At 40.7% G+C, this 14,427-nt stretch overlaps 1 protein-coding gene across 2 annotated transcripts; it reads right to left on the bottom strand.

The window, feature by feature from the left end:
• Positions 1 to 351: 351 nt before the first annotated feature.
• On the bottom strand, positions 352 to 12,811 carry pld5 (phospholipase D family member 5). 2 transcript variants are annotated; one of them, XM_089006060.1, is made up of 10 exons: positions 12,517 to 12,811; positions 6,239 to 6,375; positions 5,970 to 6,153; positions 5,715 to 5,823; positions 5,512 to 5,639; positions 4,066 to 4,263; positions 1,865 to 2,016; positions 1,506 to 1,671; positions 1,331 to 1,421; positions 352 to 985 (listed from the first exon to the last, which is right to left on the bottom strand). In XM_089006060.1, the coding sequence occupies exons 1-10, from the start codon at positions 12,682 to 12,684 to the stop codon at positions 768 to 770; spliced, it is 1,551 nt and encodes a 516-aa protein (XP_088862186.1). In that variant the 5' UTR covers positions 12,685 to 12,811; the 3' UTR covers positions 352 to 767. The 2 variants fall into 2 exon arrangements, with proteins under 2 accessions (XP_088862186.1, XP_088862187.1); XM_089006061.1 differs by lacking the exon at positions 12,517 to 12,811 and adding an exon at positions 9,043 to 9,161.
• Positions 12,812 to 14,427: the final 1,616 nt, after the last annotated feature.

Genomic DNA, 14,427 nt, shown 5'->3' with positions numbered 1-14,427 from the left:
GATTTGGGTGGAGATTTCCTGTTAAAGTAATTTTCAAGACAGACTTTTCAAGAAAAAAATTGACATAATTAAGAAACGTCGGTCAATTACTTCTTGGCTAATGGTACCCACTAGTGGATTTGTAGTAAATCACACAACACTTTTTTTTCAGTCTGGATTGATTCAGACATTGCAATACCGAAGACCAAGCTATGAAATCCACGGGCCACCACTGTTTTTAATGTTATTACATTTAGAAAATGTGCAGCCCACAATGGCCCGGAAAAATCTTCTTTGACTGCAGCAGGCCGCCAATAAAGTCTTTTCACTTTGCAACCGTGGCAAGAAAATTAGGGCACATGGCGGCATATAATAATAATAATAATAATAATACCTTTAATTTCTAAGCTGTGAGCCCATCTGACTCACAGTTCCAAAGTTCTGGATCTGAGTCTGGCACCTAATTTTTCCATGTTACTTTTGCAAGATAAAGTATACAGCATATTACTACTTTTAGTAGGGTAGAAGTGCAGGCTGGCGGCTAATTGAATTAAACATACAATATATAACATATGTCATGCAGTATTTTATGAACAACCAATATAGTCCCCTTAAGATGCAGTCAGCTAATGTATGTCGTTACATCTAGATGTACATTAATTTGGGTACTGGAAAATCTAATTACTGAATAAGCCGTTCATCATAGGAGTGCAGAGTGCAGTCTGTCCATATTAAAGTCAAGTTACAGAAAGGTCGTCTGTACATTCAAACAGAGGTTCAGGTTCATTTCACTTGTCCTCACTCGAAACCTCTGCTTGATGCAAGTGTCTGTATTTGTCGTATCGATCTTTGTTTCCAAGCAGATTTTGAGAATAAGGTGAACTCCAGTCTCTTTCAAAAGCAGCTTTCACTTGTTCCATGATCGTCCCTCCACCATTTTTCATCTGGACCACCAGCCCAACGCCTCCATTATTGGAAAATTCATCACCCACCCAGTTATGGTTCCCTATGAGGGTAAAACCAAAAATGAGAACATGCCAATAGTTTACATTTGGGTCTGTGTACAAATCTTCACATTATACATTCATTTTAAATGTAAAGGACGATAGCAGCATTTTTGGGAAACAAATTAGTTATTTGGCCTTTCAGGGTCACTGATGCATTGGGCATAAAACCACATCTTAATTCTTCTGGCATATAAAAAAGATTGTTTTTATGTTTTTGAGTTAATCGTTTCTCATCTTTGCCCAAAGCTGATCAAACAGAAAACTGAAAATACTAAACGGAAGCATGAAATTATTTTTGAAAAGGGTATACTGTATATGTAATAAATGCAAAATGCATTGCTTACCAATATAAAGAGCGTTTTCAGTAAGCATGTACTTGTTATGATTGAGTCCATATTGAATGTCATCCTTTTGCGGCTTGTGACTGAAAAATCTCTGAAAGATAATTGAATTAACATTAATCAAGTTTCTAAAAAAACAACAACATTATTCTACAGTGAGAGAAGTCCGTCCACGTACCGCATCTAGAGAGCAGTTGTATAGCTGCATGCACAGCGACTTGAGGGAGGTTACGAAGTTGAAAGTGAGTGGGTGAGTGTTCTTCCAGAAGCTTATGAGCAGGCGAACTTTGATCCCTCTCAGAACCACAGCCTCTCTGATCATCTCGTCCAGCGGTGACCAATACCTAATGATGAAGCCATTTTAATTAATCATTCCCCCTCCCTCTGCTTGAACAAGAGCAAGCTCATCTTCATTGCATTTTCTTTTTTTTTCACAATCAGTAACCCCAAATTAGTTAATGTGTACTCATAACGTTGGATACAGGCATGAAAGATAGAATGTCACATGAAGCATGTTTTCATATCAATGGGCAGTACCTTGTGACCGAGGCTCCTCTGAGGCGCCTGCTGACCAGAGGGAGGTAGTCCATCACAGAAATGAAGATGAATGTCTTTGCACTCTGCATGACGTGATTGATGGCGTCTACATCTTTGGTGCGCTCTTTAGCACGGAAGAGATCAGGGGAGGTCTGCAGGAGAAGATACATCAGTAAGGTGACATTAGAGTTGCAATCCATGCACACAACGGTATAAGATAAAATAGCATCAAGAACTTCTGTCACAAGAGAAATGAAAACATCAAACAATGGTTTCTTGCTATTTTAGCTTTTCCTTCCATGACTATGAATTCGCAAGAGCAGGTTAGAGCTTGCAAAGGCAAATAAGGCAAATTACACGATTCATCATTCCCTGATTGTGTCTGTTGGAAATTGGCAAATAGTAACTTCATAAAACGTTATCTGGACTATATGTTAGTTCGTAAAACGAAAAAGCTAATATGTTCAGAATCCTGGCTGTTGGCTGTCATAAACGTATCATTTATTTTGGTTTCTCTTGTTTAACTACATGAGGAGGTAAAAATATGAGGCAGTGCAGTCCATACCATATGCATGATATTTGAATGGATACAAGTTAAAATTTTAATTGTTGAGCCACTCACCACTAAAGCACAAATTAATATTTTAACAGTTAATGCACCATCAGTTTTGATTAGATTGCTGTATTTTCTGCACTATATGGTGCACCCTAAAAGCATTCAACTCCCTTGAAAGACAACAATGCATCTACCGATGTGCCTTATGTGTAGATCAATAATCAATAAATTTCTGGGATTTGGGATTTTAAATGTTCTGGAAAGCGCTTTGTTCGATGCGCCTTACGGTATAATGCGGTGCATGGTGCACCCTATTTATGAAAATAGATTTAAAATAGGCCTTTCATTGAAGGTGCATCATTTGCTCCGAAGCTCCATATAGTGCAGAAAATATTGGTCAAAAATGAACTAGAGTAAACATTTTAAAAAGATGGACTCAGTATCTACACCACATTTCTTTAAAGGATCAATCATCAATTTCATTCAGTTAAAAAAATGCAAACAGAAACATTGTTTTCGTGTTGCTTCCTGAGCCCAGTACCGTCGGTAAACCCTTGCGCTAACATGTGACAACACAACAAAGTTCTGCTGCAACCAACTTTCCAAATGTCAACCATTTGGCAGATGGTAAATCGGAAAAGCACTGTGAGAAAAATGTCAGACAAATTAATTGTGTGTTTTAAATCTTTGGCCAATAAATATGATTCTGAATTTGAGATGCAATTAAAAAACAAATGTGCAGGAGACAGTTCCAATACAACCCGATTCCTGCTTTCCAAGAATGGTCTACCTGAAGTACTTCTCCTTCAGTGAGGTAATGGACTGTACAGCCATATGAACAGGCATTTATTATCTCCCTTAAGCAACTGCTACCCCCCAACCACAGATTTATTGCTTTGTCTCCCAGCAAAGCTGTGCTACAATATCAGTGACAGAGAGAGGGGGGGGGGATATATAAGGGGGCGATAAATAAACACATTATATTTACAAAAAAGTGGCCATAGTTAACAAAGAATACATTTTAGAAGTACTAGGAAATACATGGCAGATTCCCAAACTGCTGTTCTTCTTTATTTTGCAAAATTTGAATACATTTATGTTAGGGCAAAATTACTCGAATTAACAGACTCATATAGTGTACTCTATTTCATGACAGCCTCAAAATACATCGGTTTACGGGATGATTCTGGAGCGTTAGCCTCCATCACTGTCTGTCTTTTCCTCACTTGGGTCGTAAGCTTAGTTTGAGCAAAATCAAAATCCTCTGATTCTGTGTGGCAGATGTGTTAAAAGGTGACCATGGTGCCTTACCCTTTCATCAAATTCCAACAAAACTGATCCATGACGACAGTGCAGATGTGTTGTGCTGATATCAAATCAACACATCTGAAGTAAACATCCGAATAAAAATACGTGCGCATACGCGCACACACGCACACACGCACACACACACACACACACGCACGCACACGCACACGCACACGCACACACACACACACACACACGCACACGCACACGCACACGCACACACACACACACACACACACACACACACACACACACACACACACACACACACACACACACACACACACACACACACACACACACACACACACACACAATAAAAACCAGAGAGGCTTACAGACACATATGCAACTGCGGGGGTATTGTTGAGCTCCAGCGCCAGGGCATGGTGTCTGCCATAGAGCGCTGTGACTCTCTTGGACCAGATTGAGGGTATGTAGTCCCTGTCATGGAGCTGCCAGTAAAAAGAAAAAATTCTGTGGAGGTCCAGAGCCAGACAACTGCAGTTGTACACCATCAGGCCCAACTCCTTTCTCTGTGAGGTGTCACAAAAAGCCACAAAGAAACAAGCAATGATATAGAGAGGAGAAGTTAAGCTGGGAGATCATGTCGATATGCTTTGCTTCCTTGACTCATTTGTACCTGACATACAGGATGACAACAAAACCTAATGGGGAATTGATTCATTCAAAATGAATAAAATCCACGAACTGGTCTTAAAACTATAATGCCATTTGTATCACATTTGATACACAGGTTTCTGAGGCCTCTATCACACCAACATGATGATTTTTTTTCATTAAAAAAAAACGTTGTATGTGATCTACTACATGTATTCTGCCCTCTGATGCATGATCACGTCTCTACAAGTAGCTCAAGTTTTCGTTTTCAACGTGGTGATTTCTGTATCAAATTTTATACTCCAGGTTTAAAATAAGGTTTTCTCCAAATTGTCATTTCACATGTAATCTACATAATGCTTACTAAAATAAAGACACAGATTATTTTGATGGCTTAGTTCATCTAATTAATCACTGAGAGGCCATCTTCAAACACATTTTGAGTATTTCCAGAATAATTAGTCATTTTCTGGATCATTTTATCCTTAGTGGGGACGCGGGGGTTGCTGGAGTCTATCCCAGCTATCTTTGGGCAGTAGGCAGGGGACACCCTAAACCGGTTAGCAGCCAATCCCAGGGTTGTCTCGATATAGATTTCAGAAATTGCTGACTCAGGGGGACAAATGTGGTGTCAAGATGTGGGGATGTGCTGGACAAAGCGGCTTTCCATATGATTTGATATATGTCAAATTGCAGAAAAAAGTTGCCAAAAGTGCCCATTGTATCAAATGTGATACATCAATATTCAAATCCAAATCCATGATAGAGCAATTTTTGGTGGATTTTGATATAGGAGTTAATTAACATCTCAGACCCCAAAAATCGGAATTTTCTGGCTATTCTTTGATGGGTCAGGTTTTACAGGGTTAATATATTCATGCATCCCTTTCATCACTGTTTGGAGAATTCAGGACTTTTTACTTTATTATTTATTTCTTCCCATTCTTTACACGGCCTAGCTAACATTTGTCGAATGACTAAATGTTATGCAAGAACAGAAGCAGGATTTTCCCTCATTTATATTTACTTACATCATGATATATGGCCGTTTGGTTCTAAATAGAAGTATCTCCTGAAATGTCCACTTATTGAATGATACATGCCCTGTTCCTCGTTGGCAACTCTTGATTTTTAGCATCACAAAGGCAAAATGTTGATGCTACCTTGGAGAAAGACCTCCAGTCCATATCAGCACTGCCAATGTAAAAGTGTGTCCGATCTACGATCCAGAATGAGGAATGGAGTCCTCCTCGGGTAAAAGCTGTCATGTTAACCACATGAATCTCTGCATCTAGACAGGAAGAGATAGACAGTCTGGGTGAAAGAGTTACACATTGGAATGAATGACATCTTGCCACTGACTTACTGTGTGCTGCCAAAATCTTCTGTTCTGTGGAGTTTGTCAGACTGCTTACAACCTTGAGTTTGACCCCGCGAGATTTCAAGCTGAGCAATCTCTGGAATAAAAGGTGTCCCTGAGAAAATGGTATGAGGTGTTTAAGAATTGTTTTCATCTCAGCGGGTCAAAACTCATTAAGCAGGGGACACATAATCTTAAAAATAATTAAAGTTTTTCCATCTGTGCTACTTGGGAAAAACAAAGAATACTATGACTTTGTACCTGTCGTCCGGTGCTCTGCACGGGTTCTCTCTCCAGGGGCCTCAAGTTCCAAACTGGTGACACTACATGGATTGAACGCTTTGCTTGGTCCAGCAGGGTATGGAAGCCAACAAAGAGTGGCAACTTTGGTCTGGCATTCAGGTGTTGTTGAAGTTCCTCAGGGATTGTCTCCATCAGGACAATGCTGCATTAAGGCCCCATGAGCAAATCAACTTTTTTTTTGTCCTCTCATGTGATGCTTTCTAAGCTGCATGTGTTTATTATCTCACCGACAGTCAGTGCGACAATTCTCCTCTGTGATGCCATCCTCACTGTCCCCCCAAATATCCACGGAGGAGAAGATGAGCACCAATAGCACAGCAAAGCAGCATAGCAGTGCAAAGACCGCAATGCACTTCTGCTGAGTCTGACAAGTCAGAGACACAGAAATGTCACCATTTATAAGAATAGAATATGCCTCAGCATTTTTGAGGGAGAAACGGTTATGCAAAGACAACAACAAGGAAAGTAACAAGCCCATAAATGTTAATTTCCTGAACCAATACTGGTGTCTGAAATAACGTCTACCCGGACGCCCTGGGCGTGCAACTTTTACGCCTGGCGTACAACTTACAGAACGTCTCCACCCGGGTCACCAACAACTTTTTCAAGGAAAAAATAAATAAAATCAAACATTTTCTTTATTCCGATTTTGAAATCTTTATTCGGTTCGTTTGGCAATTTGCATAACTTCAAGCTTCCGGGTGCATTCGCATTTCATTTCCCAAAGTAGATGCACAGAGAACACGATAAAAATGGATAAGTGGTGAGGAATAAAGCCAAAACTTCAGCCCCAGAAGAAAGATTCAAAAGAAGCTAACAAAATTTATGACGCTACAAAACGTAAACATTAAAAGCATGGTGGAAAGAGGAGTTCACATGGCTTGTAGCAGACGACGCAACGCAAACATTGCATTGTGCAACATGCCGAACAGTGTATGGACAAACGACAACTGGAGCAAAATCATCAGCAATGGATATTAACGCTAAATTAATTAAGGGAGCATTTGTGGTAGGTAAATCAATTACTTAATTTTAAAGTGTTGTTCTGTTATATATTCTGATTATCAATCCTTAATATTTTGCAACAATGTTTTTTTTGCGATTAATCGTCCTATTGTGTTTCAACTTGTGAAAAATGGGGCAGGCAACATTATGGCCAGGCAGGCAACTTTTCAGAGTTGTCTGCCCTGGTATCCGCTAACTTTTTGAGTTTCAGACACTGCCAATACATAGAGAGGGCTTTGAGTTTGATAAACAACCCACGTTTGTTAGTCGTATTGGACAAGCAATAACACGGCTTTAAAAAAACACTGAAACACTCACAGATGTAAGGAGAAGGTATGGCCCCGAATAATTGAGTTTTCTGTACACTGCCAGCCTTATTGTTCAAGCATGTCCCTCTTGAATACAATTTTATGAGCACCGTATCGCGCTCCAGGCCAATGTCGTGGATAATTAAAGGTAATGTTTGTGTACATGAGTGGATATTGTGGTTGTATTAAAGGTGTGGGGGAGTGTCAGTGTGGTGTATGATAGCATCCATTGTTGTGACGGCGACTTTCTTGAATCTTAATTTCCTATTTCAAAAGTGCAAGTGACGGCGCTTTTGGTTTTGCTTACCGTGGGACACTTTCATCATTTTGTTCAGTCACAAGTTCAGTCAGACAGTAACAATGATGGACAGTAATATGATATAACTTAAAAAAAAAAAAAAACATATTTTTCGTGGATGTGGGCTTTTACGATGTGGCATGTTTTTCCCGCGTTTCCTTGACTCTTACTAACTACTCTTTGTACTTTGTAATATGAGATAACTCGAAGAATGTCAGAAGAAGTGTATTCATCATCATTTCTTACAACAGTGTCAGGACAATGTTTAAAGGACAACTGCCGTCTCCGGACAAGTTGTGTCCATAATTTGTAAAATGGCTTCAAATGACTTTTACTGACCGTGTTTTACAAAGATTCCACCGCATATACCTATATTTTACATTTTAAGACTCACGCTGAATATTCAGGAAGTCTTGTTTATTAGTTGGTGACGATTCCTGACGTGACGTCACTAAAAGACCACCCTTTACCGTAAAAAAGATGCATTGTAGCGGTCCTTCCATCGTGTCAATGTATTTTGCTGTATTTGTTTGGTCTGGGGACCTCATGTTGCACCCAAAAGCCACCAAAAGGCCAGAAGAAGGTGTCCAAGCGCCATATAAGGAATTTATCAGCCTGTGGAAACGGAGGTGGCCACTGGAGGGCGCCATTTTGTGTCTCTTTTTTTGGGTGATTTTCCCTCAATGTTGCCTCAAAATGGCACTAATTAATTCTTTAATCGATTGCAAACATGTATGCTTTCCTCTTCAGAACTATTTGAATCATATCTGAAGCCATTGTTTTGATTCACAAACAATGCAAGACGACTTGATGTGATGTCACAAACTGGGGGCAGGACTTTCTGGAAATGCCCAATTCGCAGCTCAATTTTTTGCAGATTTTGGACACTTTAAGTCATTTTTATTGGTTTTTTGCATTTGACTAAAAATATCATACTGCGTGTTTTGGGTATTTTGGATGCTATAAAACGTTTTTCTGGTGTCAGTTAAAAAACAAAAAAGTGACGTCAGTTGTCCTTTAATTGGACACTCTTCACTCCCTGTCTTAAGTTAATAAGGCTGCAGCGCCACATTGTGTGTGTTCTGTTTTCTCCTTTAATGTCCACTGAGAATTCAATTTGTCTGACCAGACGAAAAGACTGCATTTGACATGCAGTTATGCAGCACAAATCCCATTGAAGAAAAGTTTCCCTGAGCCCTAGGAGGCCTTTTTGAAAAAAAAGTTATTTTTGTGCTGAATCATCTCTGACGCATGCACCTAAAAGAAATTGAATATGGAAATAAATGTGAGTTGCAAAGTTACAATATATTCCAAAAATAGTCCAACGTTCACAGTAACACTTAAACTCTACGGCAACAATGGAGACTAAAGTTTACATATAAATAGACATATGTACTCAAGTGGCAATTAGAAGTGTCACCTTGATGGGTTCTTGTCCGGGTGGTCCTGCCATGAGTGCCGCGCTTCCTGAAAATCCTGTCACATCCGACCATCTGCCTCATCAATTCATTTGGGCCTCTCGGCTCTGCTCCATTTTCATACTTCCATTCTTCCTCGTGCATATGTTGCACTGACATCCTGAGACATTGTCTGCGTGTGTTTGTCTGTGCGTGCACGTCACATCCTCCTCCTATTTTCAGTGTGTGTGTGTGTGTGTATGTGTGTGTGTGTGTGTGTGCGTGTGTGCGTGTGTGTGTGTGTGTGTGTGTGTGTGTGTGTGTGTGTGTGTGTGTGTGTGTGTGATCGTCAGTGAGCAGTACAGAATGAGCAACTATGCAGCTCCATGCTGACTCAACTGTGAAAGTGATGGAGACAGACCAAACCACCAATGCAAAGCTGTTGTAGAGAATCTCAACCGCTGATTCCTTCCCTCATGCCTCCTTTTATTTTTCTTCACCATGATACCAAAGTTGTCATATACCTGTCAGAAGGACTGCAGATACTACAGCCGGCTTTATGCAGGTGGAAGAAGGGGTCTTGCCCTTCAAATCAAATCTTCACAAGAACTGTCTTTCTGCTCCACTCTGTGCTCTGTGCTGACTGACCATCTCACCAGTAAACATGGTTAATCACCTTTTATACAATGTGAATGAGGCTTCAAATTGCGAGATTCCTCTCCCTCGCTGAGACAGGCTGAACTGAAACTAAATCGTTGCAGAAGCAACGCAGCAGGATTAAATGCATACTAGTGATTTGTGTCACGCAGTCACACTTGTACTGGATGAGAATGCCCGTTTCAAGACAGACAGAATGAGAGTACATGACCTGTTGTGCCTGGACGCTGCAAGTTCTGCTGCACACACACGCGCGCACACACACACACACACACACACACACACACACACACACACACACACACACACACACACACACACACACACACACACACACACACACACACACACACACACACACACACACACACACACACACACACACACACACACATACACACATACACACATACACACATACACACATACACACACGCATATAGACGCACATGCACACATGCACACACATGCACACAGGAACGCCAAACATAAAAACAAAAACAAAATTAAATCAACATTTGTCATGATTCCTTTTAGTTTGCTTTGGCAAAGCCTTATCAAATAGTCCAAGTCCAAGCTGGGCAGCCGTCAGCAAGTGCTCTCATGAGCCTTGCTTTTTTTAAAATTGTATTTCTTTTCCACTTTGCTGCTGTGAATGTGAATGTTTACTGTGAGACGAATAAAGTCTGATCCAATCCAAATCCTTTTTTGTTCTGGACATATTTTAAGCCTAATGATGGGCTAATAAGCTTGCTGTTATAAATTGATCAGGGACAATTACCCCCGTGCTCCAATATTTTCGTCTTTTTTATGATTCAGATCTTCTGACATCGGGGGGTGCTGGAGTCCATCCGAGCTGTGTTCGGGCAGTAGGCGGGAGACACTCTGAACTGGTTGCCAGCCAATTGCAGGCCACACAAAGACAAATAACCATTCGCTCTCACACTCACAACGGTTAAATTTGAGTGTCCAATCAGCTTGCCATTGATATTTTTGGAATGAGGGAAGAAACTGGAGGGCCTGGAAAAAGCTCATTCACACCCAGGGAGAACATGCAAACTCCACACAAGGAGGTCAGAGAGCAGAATATACCCCCAACCTCTGCATGGCTAAACACTCAACGATCGAGCTGCCCTCCATAATTTTAGTGTCTTTTTAAATTTTACTTTTAACTCTGTTCAGAAAAGCGTTCTGGATTTACTCCCAACAAAAATAAACAAAAAAATACCTCGGTACATGCCAGTGAAGGACATTTCACCGTTGGTGTCTCACCTTCACACTTGAGGCCCACTGGCTAATTGCGGTGCATTCACAGCAAGTTTTGGCTGGATTCTTTTTGGTCGATGTTACTGTAGTATCAAAGTCAAAATGATATCGAGAATGATGACTGACTGGGCACAATGCCATTTTGCTATGCAGCTGGGCCATGAGCCAAATGCTTTAATTTTGGATCCAGCAGTAAAATACAACAGCATCCTGTGTTTCTGTCCGGTTGAGTAAGCTTCATCAGTGAATGTCTGACTGAATCAGGGCACTACATGCTCAGTGAAACCACCATCACAGGCTTCAGTCAGCTCGATTTACTGAAAGCTGTTATCAATCTCGATTTCAACTCTGGGTGAATAAGCACAGCTATTTGACATGATGCACACAGGTTTGACCATTCAAATGTATAAAATTACGCTTCAATTGCTTTTGTGGAAAAAAAAAAACAGTGGTTTACAGCAGGGCAACAAAAAGTATTATTCATACCTTGACTGTAGCATCCGAAAAATAATCAGAATCAGAAAGCCTTTAATAGTCCCACAATGGGGAAATTTGCAATCTACAGAACAGGTTGTGATTTCCCATTTGCAATGTTATTCTCCTTTTCACGTGCTAAATAATTAATACTTCAGGTCGAATGCTTAATGTCATGCATTAAGCCTTTAAAAAGCTTTACATTACCAGTTCGTACTAAGCCACCAGAGGCAACAGCAAGTATGTTAAGATCATACAATTAGTGATTTTGGATATGATATATAACAGCAACAATCGTGATTTTTTTTCCACTGTAATATTTCAGAACACTGATGTGCTCATGTGATTGTCATTCTCGTCATGGATAAAATAAACAAAACATGTAGAGGAAAAACAATAATAGGAATAGCTCACTTCCTAGAGAAGAAGATTTGAACCTGCCAATACTTAAAATGGTCCGACAATCATTATCCATTTTGTTGTATGGTTTCAAGATATATCAATATAACCTTTAAATGGCAAAATCTCAAAGACTAAACACAGTGAAGAGGCGGCCACCAGACACCCACAGCTACTGATCAGAAAAAAACTGCCTTTTTCATGTTATCTCATTCAAGACAGCAGAGACCCAGTCGAAACACAGTTTTACATATAATGTTTTTTTTTAATATGAATGAGAAACTGGGTGTGGCACCTTTAAGAAGTGTGTGTACGTGCACTGGATGTGTGGTCACAATGAGGAAATTAGTGATCAATACCTCGTCTGTGACAACAGATCACAGTCTCTGGGGGATTGTGTTATATTTCGACTGTGCTGGAGTTGATGCACCACAAGCATTAGGAGCACTTTCCAGTGGATGTAAACCTGACCCCATGTTGCACTTGGATACTGGCTAAATGTTTTTCTCTAGTTTTACAGTATTAAACACTTTTGGAATTGGATGCTAATAGCAGCTGTTCCAGTCACAAATTCAAATCTTCAGGTCATGTACAGAAACATTTTAAAAGTGATTTACCTGACGGAATGTCACTCTTTCACTTGGGAAAGAAAAAGAAAACATGCGGGGGGGAGGGGGGGGAAGTTTGAAGAATTACCTTACCTTCTCGGGTTTGTCTTTACGGCGCAGGAAGATGGTTGCACTGTAGCTCTGTTGTTGGGCAGCACTGAAGCTGCTATTTTTCACTTGGGACAGATCAAGCAGCAGGGCTGGGGGAGTCTCCTCGTGCCCCCTCGACCTTGGATTGTTTGACAGTTCCATTGTTGGCATTTGTGTCTGTCCCACTTGCAGGGCCACAGTCTGCCTCAAGCTACCTTAAAAGCCTTCTTCTCTTTCTGTCATTTCGGGCTGTGATTGCTTTTTGTCTATCCATGAGACATCTGACTTGCAAGCTGCAGCGCTCCCCTTGCGCTCTGTTTGTGGCCAGAGCACCAACGCCTTCTTATACCCCTCACACTTGAGAAGGAGGGATGTGGCGTGTGTGTGTGTGTGTGTGTGTGTGTGTGTGTGTGTGTGTGCATGTGTGTGTATATCTCATTGGTCTACCAGCAGGAAGGGAGGGGCATGAAATGGGCCTCTGGACATGATGGAAATGCAACAGGAGAGGCTGTAGTCACAGAAAGTGGAGCTTAATCTGATTGAGCAACATCTGATAAGAATCTGATAAACGGAAAGAGCACAGTTAAATCCAACTATGGCATTTATTTTCTCAAAGACTGAACTGCATAAAATATTTATAGATCAAGCCTGAGTCATGCAGACTCAAAATCCAAAGAGTACATGTGAGTATTGAGGCGGCTTTTAAAGATGGGCAGCGAGGTGGCTTGCCGAATGTTCAGTGGCAGGTCATTCCATGCAGAGAGAGGGACCAACAATGGAAAAGGCTCGATTCCCTCTGAGCCTCCGTTTATTTCAGTCAAGAAGGCAAATTAAAAGCTCATTCCTATGCTGGTGATAATGCAACATCTAAAACAGCTGGGAAGGTCTTTGGGTCAAGGGGAAAGCTTCGGGGGCATAGCCATAACCTTCGGGTTGTGAGAAAAATCATTCAGCCGGCCAAGACAGGATTACTCTTCTTGTGCTAAATCTGTAAGTGCTATTCTCTGACTCTCACAACCCAAGGCTTCTCGATGGTCAGTGCGTATGGATGCTTTGGGTCGATTGCCAGTGAAACTACATATAGTACTCGACTAGATTAGGCTTGCCTTAAAGAGCCAGGGATTTTTTCCACTACAAACATACAACAAGAATACTCAATGTAGACGAAACATGAAGGCTTATTGACACCGGTTAAACATTAGTAAGGATATTACTTTGGATGATTTTTCTAAAACTAAAATTGATGTTGCTTCAAAAATGTGTAGATATAGACTTCATATTTTGCTTCAAGGCCAACTGAAATCAATAAATTAATTGTCACCGCAATGTCAACTTCATCAAGAAAGAAAAGCCTCTGGAAATAAAGCATTGGAAATATTAGTATCATGATTTAGAAACACATTTTACAGTTTGGCCAGGTGTGTGCAATCCCCTGAGTTACAAAATGGGTAATTTGACAATGGCCAAAAATAATATGACCAGTGTCTGAACAACAAGTTTTGTGACACTGGGTGTTGTTGTTTTGACAAGACAGGTGCCGCTGCCATCAATCAAAGAAGAGTCAAGTCGGTGAAAATAGACAAAGAACATCTTGTGATGCAAGTCACTCTCCATCATCAGTCAAGTTGACCTGTATTTTTTGTAATACTTTTTTGGTGAAAGTGAAATTGATAAGATGCATAGGGTGCTGTATACACACACACACACACACACACACACACACACACACACACACACACACACACACACACACACACGCACGCACGCACGCACGCACGCACGCACACACACACACACACACACACACACACACACACACACACACACACACACACACATCATAAATATATCTTAATAACACACACCCAGACACACAAATCATGTCCTCTCCATCAATGTATTGAGCTACCTCTA

Source organism: Hippocampus bargibanti, linkage group LG10 (assembly GCF_051943395.1).
Source record: "Hippocampus bargibanti isolate YZ-2025 linkage group LG10, ASM5194339v1, whole genome shotgun sequence".
Taxonomy (NCBI): Eukaryota; Metazoa; Chordata; class Actinopteri; order Syngnathiformes; family Syngnathidae; genus Hippocampus; species Hippocampus bargibanti.
This window is presented reverse-complemented; position numbering and strand designations above follow the sequence as displayed.

Excerpts from the sequence above, each read along its gene's own strand:
- pld5 (XM_089006060.1), bottom strand. The coding sequence starts at position 12,684 with ATGCCAACAATGGAACTGTCAAACAATCCAAGGTCGAGGGGGCACGAG. Across the intron at positions 6,376-12,516 it reads GTAAAGACAAACCCGAGAAG|ACTCAGCAGAAGTGCATTGC; the intron begins GTAAGGTAATTC and ends CTGACTTGTCAG. Across the intron at positions 5,640-5,714 it reads GAAGATTTTGGCAGCACACA|ATGCAGAGATTCATGTGGTT; the intron begins GTAAGTCAGTGG and ends CTTCCTGTCTAG.